Here is a 17,047-nt window from a genome sequence, read left to right on the forward strand (position 1 = left end):
GAGATTCAAGGGCATACCAGAATTTTATGTCTGCACAGTTAAAGTGGATTAAATGGTTCTTGTCACCCAAAATAAAACATTTTTTTGCGGTTTGGAAAGCGACGAGCAAATGATTCAAAAAGTGTGGAACGAATAAATGGTCAGTGGGAAAACATGTAAAACACCTCACAAGCAAATCAGGATGGATGTAGGCCAAATGCTCGTTTTCATACTTTCTAAACAAATCTGAACTAACACTCAAGGAAGGGGCCTCCAGGTGCCCTCTTCATTGTGCGTTCCTGCCGATTTGTGCTCCTTATAGCTTCAGGGCAGTTACATACGATGCTGCTTTCAATACAATTTGCAGCTGCAAAAGTTTCAGGATGGACATACTGCTTCCATTCCAATCAGTGCATGTCCTGTAGCTTTCTGCTGAAAACCTGTAACTTTTCATAGCACAAATGTCCCGGGCAATGGTGCTATCTGTTCCTCTTTTTGTTACACTTTAGCACAATAATGCCTCTCCAGAAACCAATAATACAGAAACACTGAGGAAGTGTAACAGAACAACTAATAAAGCGAAATTACGTGGGGATGGCCCAGTATAGAGCCACCATTAATGCACTATTATTGTGCCAAGGATGTGTTGCAGAACAGTCTGCAAAGGTTCATAGTCTAACCATCCTGTAAACAAATCAGGATAAATGCCGTATAAACCAGTTGCCTGGAAGAACTCAATGTCCATCACAATGCAAGATCAACGTGACTATGAAGCAGGGAGGAAGGCACCTGCAAAGATAGTTTGCAATATTTGCGAAGATCCAACAATGGGCCACCTAAAGAAACGCAATTGACTACAGTGCAGAATGTTCTGTTCCCTATTCAGAAATTAAATAACCGAGGAACAACAAAATGAACAACCCTGTTCTAAAAAGTGAACTGCGGGGCCTTTAACAGTTGGTTTTGCCTCTCATTAGAATCCAGGTTATTTGATCAACAGAAAGTATTGTTGAAAAGCCATTCCATCAAAGCTTAATTCACAGTTTAACTGTGTACTTCTAAATGCATTAATCTGAAATAATCTGAAAGAGAAAAACCATTAACACAGGCAAACAGATTTTTCACTCAACAGTCCTCAAGAAGATTAAAGAGAATGGGTACAAATTTAAGTGCATAAAAGGTTTACCAATCATCTATGGAACTTCCCCTTCCTAATTATGTCTTGGTTTATTCAGCGTTTAATGACTCACAGACAGTTTCACCATCAACAGAGCCTTCTGCGAGTCACATTTGCATTATTTCAACCAACCTGTTGATAAACATTTAAAGCTCTTTTTAAAAATAAAATAAAAAAGTCACTTGCAACAGACCAGTTGCTTCAAATATTCTGTATACCAGAAAGAATCATCTTACAGAACAGAATATGGAAGAAATGTTAACACGGGCTACAACAGACTTCTAATTAGACCTCTTCTAATAGCAAGCTCAACAGTAAGATTTCGGGGCCTCTGAAAACAGCATGCTTGGGTGCCCGGGACTGGCAGAGCTCTTAAGAGCAGAGGGCAGAGGCAAGGGGGGCGGAGGCGGACCCAGGAGCCAGATATTTATGGGGTTCTATGACACCTACAAGGCAGGAGCCAGGGCTGGAGGAAGGGGAAGAGTCTGAGCAGTCAGCGTCAGAGGAGGGGAAACAGGACATGTCAGAAGTAGAATGAGAGGCTATTCAGGCGAGGGGCGGGCAAGCCAAAACCCTGACTTCCCATGCCCCACTGTCTCCTAGAACTAAAAGGGGCTTGAAGAGGCAAGCACAATGGCAATTTCCATATAGGAGAAGTCTCAGGTTGTGTAAGCACACTCCATCTGACAGGGGTACATAAGCCCAGGATGTGTGTGGCCCCACTGTTGCTTCAACTGCTCTCCCAGGCACCAACCTGGAAAAGTTACGGTAATGCCAGCAACACAGTTGCAAGAAGCGTGTGCGTGTGTATATATTCTGAGCACCTTAGCAGCTGCTGTAAATGCATGCTTTTGTCAATAAAGTATTCAACTGCTGACCATTGTCCTTGACTGAGTGGACGCAGGACACTGGGCAAACCCCCAGATTTGCAAAAGAACAACCCAAGAATTGAGCAAGCTCCGTGGACACCAGGAGTCACATAAAGTTAACTTCAAGCTGCGGGGGGGGGGGGGGGGGGGGAGAGAGTAAAACCAAAGAGGGGAAAAGGGAATCAAGACCTTCTGAAAACATTTCTAATTCACCAAGTGTTTTTAGAAAATAACTCTGATTCGGTATTGGTCATTTGTTCTGCATATTATTAGTTCACACATTTATAATGTTTTAACTATTTTCTTGTTCACCGTCCTGATTACATTATATATGTCTGTGTGCGTGTGGTTTATAAATACTCTCATAAATGAATGTAACCGAATCATGGAGCATAAATGTTTGAATTTTGAGGAATGAAAAGGCACCAGCAACCAAATGCTAAATCCATTTTAAAACAGACCCCCCCAAAAAAACCCCACGTTTTAGGTGGCGTGTGAGACTGAACTCTCACATTTTAGAGACAGTAAAATTCAACAAAAACCCCATATTCCGCTTCAACAATAGATTTCAACAAATGTAGGTTTTTATTACTACAGGCGTCCGCCCACTGATGCAGGGGTTACAGAACCTACTTAATTACGCCACAGCAAACAGAAAGGTGAATAATGTAGTTCTGGGCAGAATACGAACTGTGGCAGAAATGAAACAGTGCTGCATGAGCAAATGAAGGGCGAAATTAAAACGATGCCTTCTTACATTCCCCAGTGGGAATGTAAGTTATGGGTGGATTACATGGTTTGCTTGCTGTGTGTGTGTGTGTGTGTGTGTGTGCGCGCGCGCGCTTCATATGTGCAACTTGCCATGCTACACCTGCCCTGTGCAACATGTTTAACAAAATGGCAAAAGACAATCTGAGGGGGTGTCTCTCTCTCTCTCTCTCTTAAGCCCACAGCTCACCAAATCCATCAAATCAAAAACTACCGAAATCCCGCTGCAAAGGCCTCTCTCTTAAACTCCTTTATTTCAAATCCTTTTAATTCTGTCATAACACTGTTGCATTTCATAGAATTTAACCCTCAACCCCCCGCCCCACACCCCCACACAAAAAAAGCAAAAGCTGAAGATCCTGATAAACCACACAATTAAAGTAATGAAATCTGTCTCCCCTGCCAATGAGGCGCCATCTCCTCCGCAATCCTGTTTAGAGGAATTTCAGGGTTTTTTATATAAAAAGAAAGAAAATGGGAAAGGGGGGGGGGGAGCCTGTCATCATCCAGCCTATCTGAAACAAAGAAAAAACATAATGAAAGTTTCCATTAAGCAGAAAGAATTTCACAAGCTGTGTCAGACTGAGCCATTGTCAATTAAAAAAGAAAAAGGCATGCATACAAAAGACAACCCAACGCTCAAAGCCTTGCCAAGAGTGGTGAAAAGGCATTTTCACACAGTTGGTTTGGCTTGGTACTTGCCTGGTCTACACATACAGTAACATGGAGGTGGGAACTGAGTGAACAGGGGACTTTGCCAATTTGAATCACTGGTGCAAGATAATATAAACCTGGCATCCTCCAGCTATTTTGGACTACAACGCCAATTGTGCTGGCTGGGGGTCGATGGGTGTTGTACTCCAAAACAGCCAGATGGCACCAGGTCAGCAAAGGCTGCTATACCACTTTTCTCCCAGGTAGGGATGTAAGAGGGCATCGTTTTCCTTTCTGCTCTGGGTTTGTTGCATGCAGTGCTGTTTCCGTTCCACTGCTGTTTGTCTTCCACCAAAAATGGCATTATTTGTCTCACTGTCCACAGTCACAAAATTACAAAACTTAGAAATTTGATTACATAAATGATGCAAGTTACATGGTCCTTACATTATTTCACCCCATTCATTTCATTGCAAAATAATCTCAATGTAAGTGTGTTTGTGTGTGTAATCAGTTACATTCTTTTTGTGGACTAATAGCATCATACTGATCATATGATTTCTGAACCATGGCATTAACCATTTTTGCTCCTGCTTCTGAATTCTCTGATGTCCTTTCTCCCACCTCTACTTGCTTGTAGGACAGATGCACCTCCACTGTTGCCTACTGCTGAGACCAGCACATGTTGCTGTTTTATGGCCAGAGTGGCTCTTAACTTGATTCTTAACCCTTATCCTAATAAATAGCTTCAGAGACCTTATAAAAAACTACATTTACTGAAATCTATTGTTGAAGCCGAATGTGTGAATCTATCACCAAACAATTTCACAGAGTGGGTCCCCAATTCTAGTATTGTGAGGGAAATAAAGGGGGGTAGAGCGCGTCCCCTTATATTGAAAGACAAAAGGGGGGGAACCAATCTCAGGATCCTGAAGGAAGAGGAATGCACTTTTTACTAATACCCAACATATTTCCGACATGATAAAAGTGCATTCCTCTTTCTTCAGCCTCTTGAGGTTGGTACTCTTTTTTGCCTTTTCCATTGGACCCATCGTGTGTGTGTGTGCGTGCGCATGTGTACACACATACACACTTTCCTTCCATCAAACATGGCAGTTATTCCTTAATAGCAGCAAGAGGAATTTGCTCCAGCCCCTAAGTTCTTAACTTAGTATTAAAAGGAGGTAAAGTTTGGTGGTTACTGTTGAGTAAAGCAAGACTGCATTTAACCATCTTTAAAGACTGCCACCTGAGGGGTCCAACCCGGCCAACAAAGGCCTTCATAAAACATGGAACCCATTAGAACTTTTGTCCAGATTTTAATATGTAGCTCTAAAAAGGTTTCAAGACCTGAGAGTTATGCTCTGTAATTTCTCTTCAACGTCTACACAGGACAGCTTTCATTCTACCACCATCAAACCAGAAGCATGTCACTATAATAACCAAGACCTGCCTCACCCCATCTGTAGGCTGCTTAAAAGCTGCTACCATTTTTGGGTCACCTTCTAAGTTAAGCTTCACATAGTACGCCTGCTAAAGAATTACTTTTGTATTAAGAGACTGGCAAGCCGAACAGCCACCCAAGACGCTTGACCACATACAAGTGTTTGAAACATCTGCCTTCCTTTACAGAGCAACCTAAATAATTATTATTACTTTATTTAACACAGACAAATACACTAAGTCAGCCCTTTAGGTTGCCTTATTTTCTTTTCTTTTTTTAAAGCAAAGGCACAGATGTGAGCAATGCAGAATTCTGTGTAATTTGGAATAAAATCCAAGGCCAGGCAAGATGTTTCACTTCACACCATTATTCAGAGTTGGAAGAGCAACTACAAGGTTCGTTTCTGCCTCCCATTTTCATGTGCTTTCTTTCAGTGGCAACATGTTTGCAGGATACGATAGGGTAATTTGCAGTTGGAGTAAAGTAGCAGTACTTTCATGTAGCAAAAGTTGCAATGAGCAGAATTATTGATATTTTAGGGCTGTTCCCTGAATAAAAACATATTGGTCAGGTCGTCACATAGGTTGCCAACTTTTTATCTGTGTTGTAGTTATTACTGCTAATTTTTGTTGTAGATAATACTGCTAATTTTTGTGATACACAAATGGTGCAAGAAGACTTGGTCTATTTATTTGAATAATTGATGATGATGATGATGATGATGATGATACTTGTTATTAAACCCAATTAAAAAGTTATTTTAAAAGAGTCCACTGACCAGCAGTTGCAGTTAGGAAATTTTAGACTCTGTTCTTAATGGCCTTGTGCAGGTCTTATGCTTTTTAAATGGCAATGTGCATTACTTAATTTGCTTGAAAACAGGTTAAGCCAGCCCTGTTGCATTTGCAGTGCCTCTATTTCAACCTTGCAAGTGAGGCCCTGGAGCCCTGCCCCAAAGTCCCGACCTGACGCCACCGCTGTCCTCCGCTACTAGATAAATTTGAAAGCCATGGGACTGGACTATCAGACTTCAAGGGGGTCGTCCTTAGTTTCAAATCCAGGGAAACACAAGCACACACAAACACAGGCACACGTTGCTATAGAACCTGCTCAATCAGATACACCCAGGTATCTTTCCCAAACCGAAGGCACAGAATAATTCGCCCAAACAACAGCGGCTTTATGCTCCTAAGAGCACGGCGCAGCCAAGGAACCCAACATCAAAAGGATTACAGAGCTTTAGCAACACAGCTGACAAACTATTAAGCTACAATGTTGAAACAGCCACAGAGTTAAAAGCCTGAGCTTTTCCTTTCACACCTGGGAACCAAGTGGACTATCTCAGGGTACGATCTCTTTCAAGGAACATGCCAAGTCTATCCACCAGCAGCTCCTACTACATCCAGCCACCTAAAAAAAATATTTAAAAAAATAGCTCCCCAGTAAAATGGTGTTTCAGCACTGCTGATGGCTATCACTCCTTCTTTACAAAATCTCTTTTATTCCTCTCCCAATTCCTGGTTCATACATTGGCTATCCTGGGCCTCCTATTACAGGCTTTACTTTCATCTAATTCCAGATACGGGTCAATAATGCATCTGGTTGCTTTTAATCAAGAACTGTGCTCTCTAACTAAGCTATGTAAAAAGAAACCAAAATACAGTGGTACCTCGGGTTACAGACGCTTCAGGTTACAGACTCCGTTAACCCAGAAATAGTACCTCGGGTTAAGAACTTTTCTTCAGGATGAGAACAGAAATTGCACGGCGGCAGCAGCAGGAGGCCCCGTTAACTAAAGTGGTACCTCAGGTTAAGATCAGTTTCAGGTTAAGAACAGACCTCCAGAACGAATTGAGTTCTTAATCCGAGGTACCATTGTATGTTTCAATAAATAATCTAAATGATTATGAACTGATCTGAATTGTTCTCCTATATTATAGAAAAGAGTACAGCAGAATACCAAACCACACAAAGAAAGATGCCAGCACCACCAAGCGAAAACTGATTTGCCAGCTTTTCATTGTTACAATACAGGCTAGAAACTTGATTTTGAATCAAAGCAGAGGTTCTTGGGCTGCTGAGGTCAGTACTCAACAGCAGATTCACAATTTGTGGAGCACATGGTATTGTCTAAGCAAACGAAAAATGGCAACTCTGTCCCAGAATCAGGTTGTAAGTTCACAGCCCCGGCCTGTCACTGAAGCCCCTGCCTGATGTCCAAAGTACAGTAGATGCAACAGCCACCACCATGTTTATGTAATCACATCCTTGTTTTGCTGACATACAATGTGGTGCCCTCCAGATGCTGCTTGTCAGGGAACTGACATCGGAGGAAAGGGAAGTGGTAAGGCTCCCAGAGACTGGGAGAGAGTCAACAGCCAAAGCAGGGACCAGCAGGGGGAGCGCGGGGTCTCTGGAGGAGGATCTCAGTAATGCTGAGAGAGACGCAGCAGCCCAGGCAGGAAGCAGCAGGGGAGAGAAAGGGGTGAGAGACACTTCGAGCGAAAATAGCGGGGAGGTGTCAGAAGCAACTGCAGGGAGACCCATACTTCGCCGGAAGCTGCCACGTCGTGAGTCCAGGAGACGCGTTTCCGTTAAGGAACTTTTTTGCTGGAAGCGCTTCCGCAGACAGCCACTGTCAGACTCTACTAGTGACTAGAGCAGACATGTCTGAGGAGCTCTGTCACACACAGAGGTTTGTGGGGTCGCACAAACTCTGAAGGGGCACAATTTTAAGCACAAGCAGCTAACCAACCCCTGACAGCAGTCTGACAGTCTCTGTACGCTGCCTGTGCAGGAGAAAGCATCATGAGCAACCCAGTCGGAACCGGAGACGCAGGGGTTGGAGCTGGTCCAAGCTTGGAAGAAAGGTATCAAGCTCTGGAGGTCCAACTTGCGCTGCAGACGGCGAGGCTCGAGGAGAGAAGGGCTCAGGATGCTGACAAAAAGGGGAGAACCACTCAGTTCCCCAGAAAGGTACCAGGATTGGTGCAGAAGTTTGGGGGGGACCCCAAGGATTACCATGCCTTTAGGACTGAGATGCAATATGCTCTGAATGTGCAGTTTGATGAGTTCCCTGATGAGGAATCGCGAGTTGCGTTCGTAATTGGGCATCTTGAGAAGGGGGCGCGGGACTGGGTTCGACCCCTGATGGCAACGCACAACGATATCCTAAAGGACACTATGAAATTCTTTCGTGCAATGGATATCATGTTTTCCAGCGATATTGAGGAAAGGGTGGTACGCAGACAGCTAATGGCTTGCAAGCAGGGAAGCAGATCTGTCCGTGAGTACTGGACTGAATTTACCATGCTGATTCACAGATTGGGGTGGGATTTATCGGCGGCACCCATTCAGATGCTATTTGAAGAAGGTCTTTCTTCAGCTGTGAAAGACGAGCTGGCCAGGAGCCCCAGGGCGGGGTCTATGGATCAGCTGACCAAATCTGCGCTGACCATTGGAGCGCGCCAGGAGGCAAGAGCCTTGGAGAGGCGGGAAGGGAGAGGGGAACGTTGGAAGGAGTTACGCATTCCAGACATTCCTGAGCCAGCTTTCCCGCCGGCAGAGCCGATGGAAATCGGAACAGCCCGCGCGCGCGCAGTTTCAAAGCCCAGTGAGGGGGCGAAGAAGGAGGGAAAGGGAGCCCGGAAATGCTATCTCTGCCAACAGCCAGGCCACTTTGCCAGAGTCTGCCCCCAGAGGAAGGAATGGCAAGGGATGGTGGGAGCTGTTGAGGGGGAAGAGCAGGGAGAAACGGAGCAGGTAAAAGCCAACGCCTGGTTGCCAGCAGGGCACTGCAGCCAGGCCAAAGAGCAGTGAAAGTGCTCCTTCCCCAAGTGCCAGTGCCAGAAGCTCCTCGACCTGCTCTAGTGATTGAAGTGTCGCTAGAGCTGCAAAATGGACACCCCCTAAAAATAAAGGCGCTGTTGGACTCAGGCAGCTCCTGCAATTTCATGAGCAAGGAGTTTGCTGCTGAGCACCAGATACAGACTATCCCTTTAAGCAACCCCCTGCAGGTGACCACGATTGATGGCAGGGAACTGTTGGGAAGAGGCGTCAGCTTGCAGACCGTCCCAATGATAATGAGGGTGGCAAGGCACACAGAACTGATAGCGTTTAATGTGGCCACCTTGGGAGGCGCTCACATTATTTTGGGAATGAGCTGGCTAGCCCTACATGATCCGCTGGTGGGCTGGCATCAAAGAGTGGTTTCCTTCGGTTCCGCACACTGCTTAGAACACTGCAGGGCGGAAAAGGGGTCAGCAGGGGCCCAAGCCACCCTAGCAGGGACGGAAGTGATGGAGAAGGGGAAGGTGCCACCACAGTATGCTGATCTCAGCGACGTGTTCAGCGAGAAGGAAGCGGACCAACTACCCCCGCATAGGCCCTTTGATTGCCAGATCAATTTACTCCCTGGAGCACAGCTTCCTGTAGGCAAGTTGTATGCCATGTCAGACAGGGAGATGCAGGAGTTGCGAGCGTTCATTGACAAGAACCTGAAGAGAGGCTTCATCAGAGAGTCCAAGGCAGCGGGGGGTAGCCCAGTGTTTTTTGTGGATAAAAAAAACACGGACAAGCCGAGGCTGGTATGTGACTTTCGGGCCCTAAATGCAGTGACAGAGCCGGCGGCTTTTCCTATGCCCAGGATTGATGATATTTTGACCAGGGTGCGAAAAGGAAAGATTTTTACAAAGCTGGACCTAAGGGGGGCGTACAACCTGATACGTATAAGGAAAGGGGATGAATGGAAGACCACCATGTTCACCCCTTTGGGGGCATTTGAATACCTCGTTATGCCTTTTGGATTACAAACAGGCTCCGCGTGTTTTCAAGCCTTTATGAACCATGTACTGGGGCCTTTGCTCTACAAGAATTGCGTGGCCTTCTTAGATGACGTGTTGGTGTATTCGGAGAATGAGGAGCAACATGTGAGAGACGTCAGAGAAGTGTTGAGCAGGCTGCAAGCCAACAGACTGTGGGTGAAACTGGAAAAGTGTCAGTTTCATACCAAGGAGGTGGAATTCCTGGGGTACCGCTTGTCAGACAAGGGGTTGGCCATGGACCCCGGCAAGGTTCAAGCGGTGCTGGAATGGAAAACACCCAAGACCAAGAAGGATGTGCAGAGGTTCCTAGGGTTTGGAAACTTTTATCGTAAGTTCATCCGAAACTTCGCCCACCTGACGGCGCCCATCACGGACTGTCTCAGCAGCAAAAAGAAGTTTGTTTGGACGGGGGAGGCGGAGCGAGCGTTTGAGGAACTGAAAAGGGCCTTCGCCTCTGACGAACAACTTCTACATGTGGATTTACAAAAAAAGCTGAGGGTCGAAACAGACGCTTCTGACAGAGCCATAGGGGCGGTGCTTCTTCTGCAGCCGGGGAAGGAGGGGTCCGAGTGGCGACCGTGTGCCTTCTTTTCGCGAAAGCTGAACAAATCTGAGAGAAACTACACGGTGCACGACCGGGAACTTCTTGCTATTTATGAGGCCTTCCGGAGATGGAGGCACCTACTAATTGGTGCACAACAGAAGGTGCAAGTGTGCACGGACCATAAGAATCTAGAGTATTGGAGAACTGCGCGAGTGCTCAACCAAAGGCAGTTGAGATGCGCCCAGGAGTTCTCCAAATTTAACTTTGAGATTTGTTACGTACCAGGCCCGGAGAACGTTAGGGCGGACGCTCTCTCACGCAAACCTGAATATTTGGAGGGAGAGGGTGCACCCGAAGAGACCCATGTTATTCCCGAGGACCGCTGGGTGTGTGGGGCGGCTTTGGTGGGGCAAAGGGAACTGGTAGAGGGAACGGTGCAGGATGAATACGCCCAGGACAAACTCAGGGGTCTCAGGAGGGAGGGAGACAAACCCGGGGGTTTTGAGGAGAGAAACGGGGCGTTGTATTACAAGGGAGCGTTATACATACCTGAAGGGGAATTGAGGGAAAAGGTACTCAAGCAACTGCACGATAGCCCCACAGCAGGGCATTTTGGGCAACACAAAACCATGTGGCTGGTTACCAGGGAATTCTGGTGGCCCAAGGTCAGGGAAGATGTGCGTGAATATGTGAGAGGGTGTGACCGATGTCAACGAGCCAAGGGGGAGAGGCGGGCACCGGCAGGTTTATTAGAACCACTACCCACGCCGGAAAGGCCATGGGAGGCAGTGGCAATAGATTTCATGACTGATCTGCCCAGGTCCAAAGGGAAGACAGCCATTATGGTTGTGGTAGACCTGTTAACCAAGATGGCCCACTTTATAGCCTGCTCACATGCGGTCACAGCAGAAGAAACCGCTAGATTGTTTGTGGAAAATGTGTTTAGGTTGCATGGTGCCCCCTTGAGGGTGGTTTCGGACCGAGGGAAACAATTTACTTCCAGGTTCTGGAGGAAGCTCATGAGCTTATTGCATGTAGAGGTGAATTTTTCCACTGCCCGTCATCCAGAAACCAATGGGCAGGCGGAAAGAGCTAATGGTGTCCTCCAGCAATATTTGAGGTGTTATGTGAATGACAGAGAGAATGATTGGGTGGAGAAGCTGGCGTTGGCAGAATTTGCCTATAACAATGCAGAGAACGTGTCCACGGGGATGAGCCCTTTTTTGGCCAATCACGGGTGTCATCCCCGAGCCTTCCCAGGGGGGGAGGGGGAGAACTGGAGCGTTCCTGCCGCAGAACAGTTCGTTGAAGAAATGGAAGCGATCCATCGCCAGCTCCAACTTAATTTAAACAGGGCGAAGGAGGAATATAAGAGGCAGGCAGACAAAACCAGAAGGGAAGGGGAAAGCATTAGGGTGGGGGACCAGGTGTGGCTGTCCACCCAAGGGTTACCATTTAAAGGAGGTTGTAAGAAGTTAAGACCCAAAAGACTGGGCCCATTTGAAGTCACGCAACAGGTCAACCCAGTGGCTTTCAGACTCCGGTTACCGAACCACATGAAGTTGCACCCAGTGTTCCACAGATCATTGCTGTCACCGTATATAGGGGACAGAGAGGGGAGGGTCAATAGGGGACCAGCTATGGAGGAAAAAGAACACAGCTACCATGTAGCGGAGATTCTCGATTCTAGGTGGAGGGGAGAGCAAGTAGAGTATTTGGTAATGTGGGAAGGGGAGCCGGAGTCGGAAAACACCTGGGTCAGGGCAGAGGATGTAGATGACGAGGTTTTGATTGAAACTTTTCATCAGAGATTCCCTAGAAAACCCCAGCCAGTGGCGAGGTTCCGGAGGGAATACTTCGCCACCACCGACGACGAAGAAGAGTTGGAGGGGTTCGCTGATTCCGAGGTGGAGGAGGATTCAGCGAGTCGGAACGAAGACCGATGGAGGGAATTGTTCGAGACGTCTGAAGATGAAGAGGATTCTTTTAGGGGTTTCAGCTCCTCACCGCCCAGAGGAGAAAGTAGGGGCGGGGGAGAGGGGGGCCCTGGAGGGGAGGTGGATGTCAGGGAACTGACATCGGAGGAAAGGGAAGTGGTAAGGCTCCCAGAGACTGGGAGAGAGTCAACAGCCAAAGCAGGGACCAGCAGGGGGAGCGCGGGGTCTCTGGAGGAGGATCTCAGTAATGCTGAGAGAGACGCAGCAGCCCAGGCAGGAAGCAGCAGGGGAGAGAAAGGGGTGAGAGACACTTCGAGCGAAAATAGCGGGGAGGTGTCAGAAGCAACTGCAGGGAGACCCATACTTCGCCGGAAGCTGCCACGTCGTGAGTCCAGGAGACGCGTTTCCGTTAAGGAACTTTTTTGCTGGAAGCGCTTCCGCAGACAGCCACTGTCAGACTCTACTAGTGACTAGAGCAGACATGTCTGAGGAGCTCTGTCACACACAGAGGTTTGTGGGGTCGCACAAACTCTGAAGGGGCACAATTTTAAGCACAAGCAGCTAACCAACCCCTGACACTGCTCAACTCCAACTCCCATGATCCCTGGCCATTGATCACATATGCTAGGCTAGCTGGAGTCCAACAACCTTGGGAGGACTCTACATTAGCTACAGTTGAATTAGGCCAGTGGTTTTCAGCCAGTGTGCCGTGGTACACTGGGGTGCCGCGGGCAACACTGGTCTCTGTCCTTCTTTCCTTTCCTCCCTCCTCTGATGTCCTCTCGCATCTCTGCCTCCCAAAGGCTTGCACAGATGTTTGTTGCAGCAGCCCTGGCTACAAGGTCCGCAGGCAAATTGTGCCCCTGAGCTGTCTATGGGGTACTGGCTGCCAGGAGCTGATACGGCCTCAGAGTAAGCAAGCAAGCAGGTGAGGGAGCCCAGGCAGCCAGCCCTTGCTGTTGAGAATGGACAGACAAGTCCCCATGGGGCAGTGTGAGGAGGAGGGGAGAGGAGAGAAGACTGAGAGAGGGTGTTCGAAAAAGGTGAGAAGCTGCCAGCTCTGCAGGCAAGGGGTGACATAACTGGGCTCCTGAGCCCCACATGGGTGCCATAGAAAGAATGTAGTTGATCAAGGGAGTTATGGACTCAAAAAGGTTGAAAACCTCTGAATTAGACTTTGGATACTTGGCAGAACATGGTGTTAACTGGTTACATTGTTGGTTAACTTGGTGGGAGGGGGAAGGAGATCTGAGTTTAGAATCCAAATTTCACCCTTCCCACTCCCTCCGTTCCCACCCCACAGTTAGTTGCCCAAAACCTTTTGCCCATCCCAGACGCTAAAAATAAGCTAGACCTAGGCCTATTTCGTTGTTGAATACTGACTATAAAATCTTTGCGAGTATATTAGCAAAGAGAATGAAAAAAGTGTTACAAGATCTTATACATAAGGACCAAGCGGGTTTCCTTCCTGGCAGACAGATGAAAGATAACATAAGAAATATAATAAATATAATAGAATATCTGAATGCCAGGAATGAGAAACAAGCTATGTTGATCTTTGTGGATGCGGAAAAAGCCTTTGATAATATATCATGGAATTTTATATTAAAAAATTTGGAACTTATGGATGTAGGTACAGAATTTTTTAATGGAATAAAGGCAATACATACAGAACAGAAAGCGAAGTTGATAGTAAACAATTATACAACGGAAGATATTAAAATAACTAAAGGTACAAGACAAGGATGCCCATTATCACCATTACTATTTATCTTGGTGCTGGAGGTTTTGCTAAAATCAATAAGAAAAAATGAAGAAATAAAAGGGGTGTCCGTAGGAAAAAAATAGTATAAAGTTAAAGCATTTGTGGACGATTTGGTAATGACAGTGGAAGAGCCAGCGGGAAGTGTTAAAGGAATTCTTGAAGAAATAGAACAATTTGGACAAGTCGCAGGATTTTATCTAAATAAAAAAAAGACTAAAATTATTGCTAAAAATATGGACCAAGAATTAATAGAGGAAATGCAACAAAGGACAGGGTTGGAAGTGGTGAATAAAGTGAAATACTTAGGAATATGGTTAACCCCCAAGAATATCGATCTGTATCAAAACAACTACCTACCTGTCTGGAATGGAATAAAAAGGGATTTGGAGGTGTGGGTAAGATTGAAATTATCTTTTTGGGGGAGGATATCTATGATAAAGATGAGTGTGCTGCCAAGGATGTTATTTCTATTCCAATCACTGCCAATAATTAAAGGGGCATCAATTTTTAAAGAATGGCAAAAAATAATTTCAAGATATATCTGGCAGGGCAAGAAACCAAGGATTCAGTTTAAGTTATTAACAGATGCGAGAGAAAAAGGTGGCTTTGCCCTGCCAGATTTGAAATTATATTATGAAGCATCATGCCTCTGTTGGTTAAAGGAATGGATTAAATTGAGGAATGGAGAGTTGTTGGATTTAGAAGGATTTGACAACAGATTTGGGTGGCATGCATATCTATGGTATGAAAAGAGGAAAATACATAAAGGTTTTGAAAACCACATCTTCCGAAGATCATTGATACAGGTGTGGGAGAGGTACAAAAATTTGTTGGAACCAAGACTCCCCCATTGGATTTCACCATTGGAAGTGATGAGTGTGAAAAAGATAAACATGAGGGGGAGGTGGATAACTTATGGAGAATTGACAGTAAGAGGGGGGGGGAATGGAAAATGAAAACTTATGAAGAGGTGAAAGAATTTGTTTATGACTGGTTGCATTACTATCAGATCAGTGAAATGTTTAAAAAAGACTGTAAAATGTGTGGATATGAAGGGAAAGAATATAAAAATTTGTCTAAAATGTATAAAATGTTGCTGGAATGGCATACAAAAGATGAAGAGGTAAAATCGGTAATGATACATTGCGCCAGAGACTTCGGTTATAACATACAATATGATGACTGGATGAAATTATGGAATGAAAGGTTAAAATTTACGGCGTGTACCGCATTGAAGGAAAATGTAATGAAAATGGTTTATAGATGGTACATAACGCCAGTAAAATTGGCTAAAATGTATAAAACATGTAACAAGTGTTGGAAATGTAAAGAAAAAGAAGGAACTTTCTATCATATGTGGTGGGAATGTAAAAAGGTGAAAGGCTTTTGGGAAATGATATATAATGAATTGAAAAAGATGTTGAGATATACATTTGTTAAAAAACCAGAGGCCTTCTTATTAGGATTGGTAGGAAATGAAATAAATAGAAAAGACTGTAAACTTTTCTAATACGCAGTAACAGCAGCAAGAATACTGCAAAGATGGAAGCAGGAAGAAATTCCAACAGTGGAAGAATGGAGAATGAAACTGACTGAATACGCAGAATTGGATAAACTGACTGGGAAGATTCGTTATCAGAAAGACCAAAAGTTTATTGAGGACTGGGGGAGATTTACAGAGTATCTGAAAGGCATATGTGATGTACAGACAACGCTTGTTGGTTTTGAAGAGTCTCTGTGAAAAATTAAGAAATATTGTAAAAAAGAAGTAAGTGAAAGGTAGAGGAATGGCTAAAGGCAATAATAAGTTTAAAAATGCGTTTACAATAGAAACTTTAACGAAAGATTGGCAGAGAAATTGAGGGAAGTCAAAAATTAATGACTGTGTGATTAAGTATGAGTAGATTGTATAAAAATGTTTGAAAAATGAATAAAAATTATTTATATAAAAAAATGAAATAAGCTAGATCAAGAGAAAAGCAGAGGAATGAATCACAGGGACTGAAAGTCAGGGAAGCTGGAGGGTTCAGCTCACCCTGCATCAAAAACCACAGGTGTCACTCTTGCATGAATGGGTCAGGTGCACGGCAAAACAAAAAGGGATGATCACATTCCATTGACAGAATGTGTGAACATTTGGACAACAAGCAACTAGGATGATTAGAAGAGATCAAAGTGGGAGGGTTAATACACAGGATTTTGTACTTACTAATTTGTGGTGATGGCAGAACCCGAGCAGCTCGGACAGGGCCGTGTCGGATGGAGTAAAGTTCCTGAGCCTCGCCGCTGATCTGTGTAACAGAATAAATAAGCACAGACACCTTAGCAAAGGCTTTTCTTGTCCCTTGCTTAGCATTCTAAAGCAGCTTCAATGGTTTGTGTCAATAGTGTTTGCTTGTGTGTGTGTTTTTTTAAAGAACTCCAGAAAATTAAAATAATAGTTCTGATTCTCTTGTAATCTGGGTGGGAGTGGGAAAATGATTATTTATTTCTTCTATCATTTCCCCTGATGAAAAGCTCTTTCCACAACAACAGACACTGCAACAACTGAAAAATCTGAGAGTCCAATACTGGCTTATGTGGGGCTATAGGTTTGTTTTTGTTCTTGTTTTATTATGTATTTTGTGTTATATTTTATGCTGTGAACCACCCTGACATCTACAGATGATAAATTTAATAAATAATAAATATCAACCATTATTTTTGGCTTGCATGAAAAACTACTAGATTACGATGGCTACATGTTTGCTATGGGATTAGAGGCATTATGGCATGTATATAGCCAAGTTATACTCAGTTATACTGAAATTAACGGGTGTAAATTGGGCATGTCCACTGATTTCAACGGGTCTGAATATGATTAACACTGGATACACACTGGATACAACTCAACTCCTCTGAATACCAGCGAATAGAGGTCACAAGCAGGAGAACCTTCCCATAAGCATCTGATGCACAACGGTAGGAAACAGAATGGTGGACTAGACAGGTCTTTGGCTTGATCGAGCAGGACTCTCCTTACGAGAAAGCTGGAGTCTCTTTCCCAAGTCCCATCGGCACTATATATTTAAAGCGGGTGGTGTGTGG

At 45.0% G+C, this 17,047-nt stretch overlaps 1 protein-coding gene across 6 annotated transcripts in view; it reads right to left on the minus strand.

Moving 5' to 3' along the window:
• BCAS3 (BCAS3 microtubule associated cell migration factor) overlaps positions 1-17,047 on the minus strand; it is a 466,426-nt gene that overhangs the window by 429,309 nt on the left and 20,070 nt on the right. For all 6 annotated transcript variants that reach the window (XM_082200800.1, XM_082200797.1, XM_082200799.1 and 3 more), the window contains exon 6: positions 16,170-16,251. In XM_082200800.1, coding sequence (XP_082056926.1) covers positions 16,170-16,251 — 82 coding nt within the window. The remainder of the gene's footprint in view (positions 1-16,169; positions 16,252-17,047) is intronic.

This window comes from Podarcis vaucheri, assembly GCF_965113315.1.
Source record: "Podarcis vaucheri genome assembly, chromosome: 15".
NCBI lineage: Eukaryota > Metazoa > Chordata > Lepidosauria > Squamata > Lacertidae > Podarcis > Podarcis vaucheri.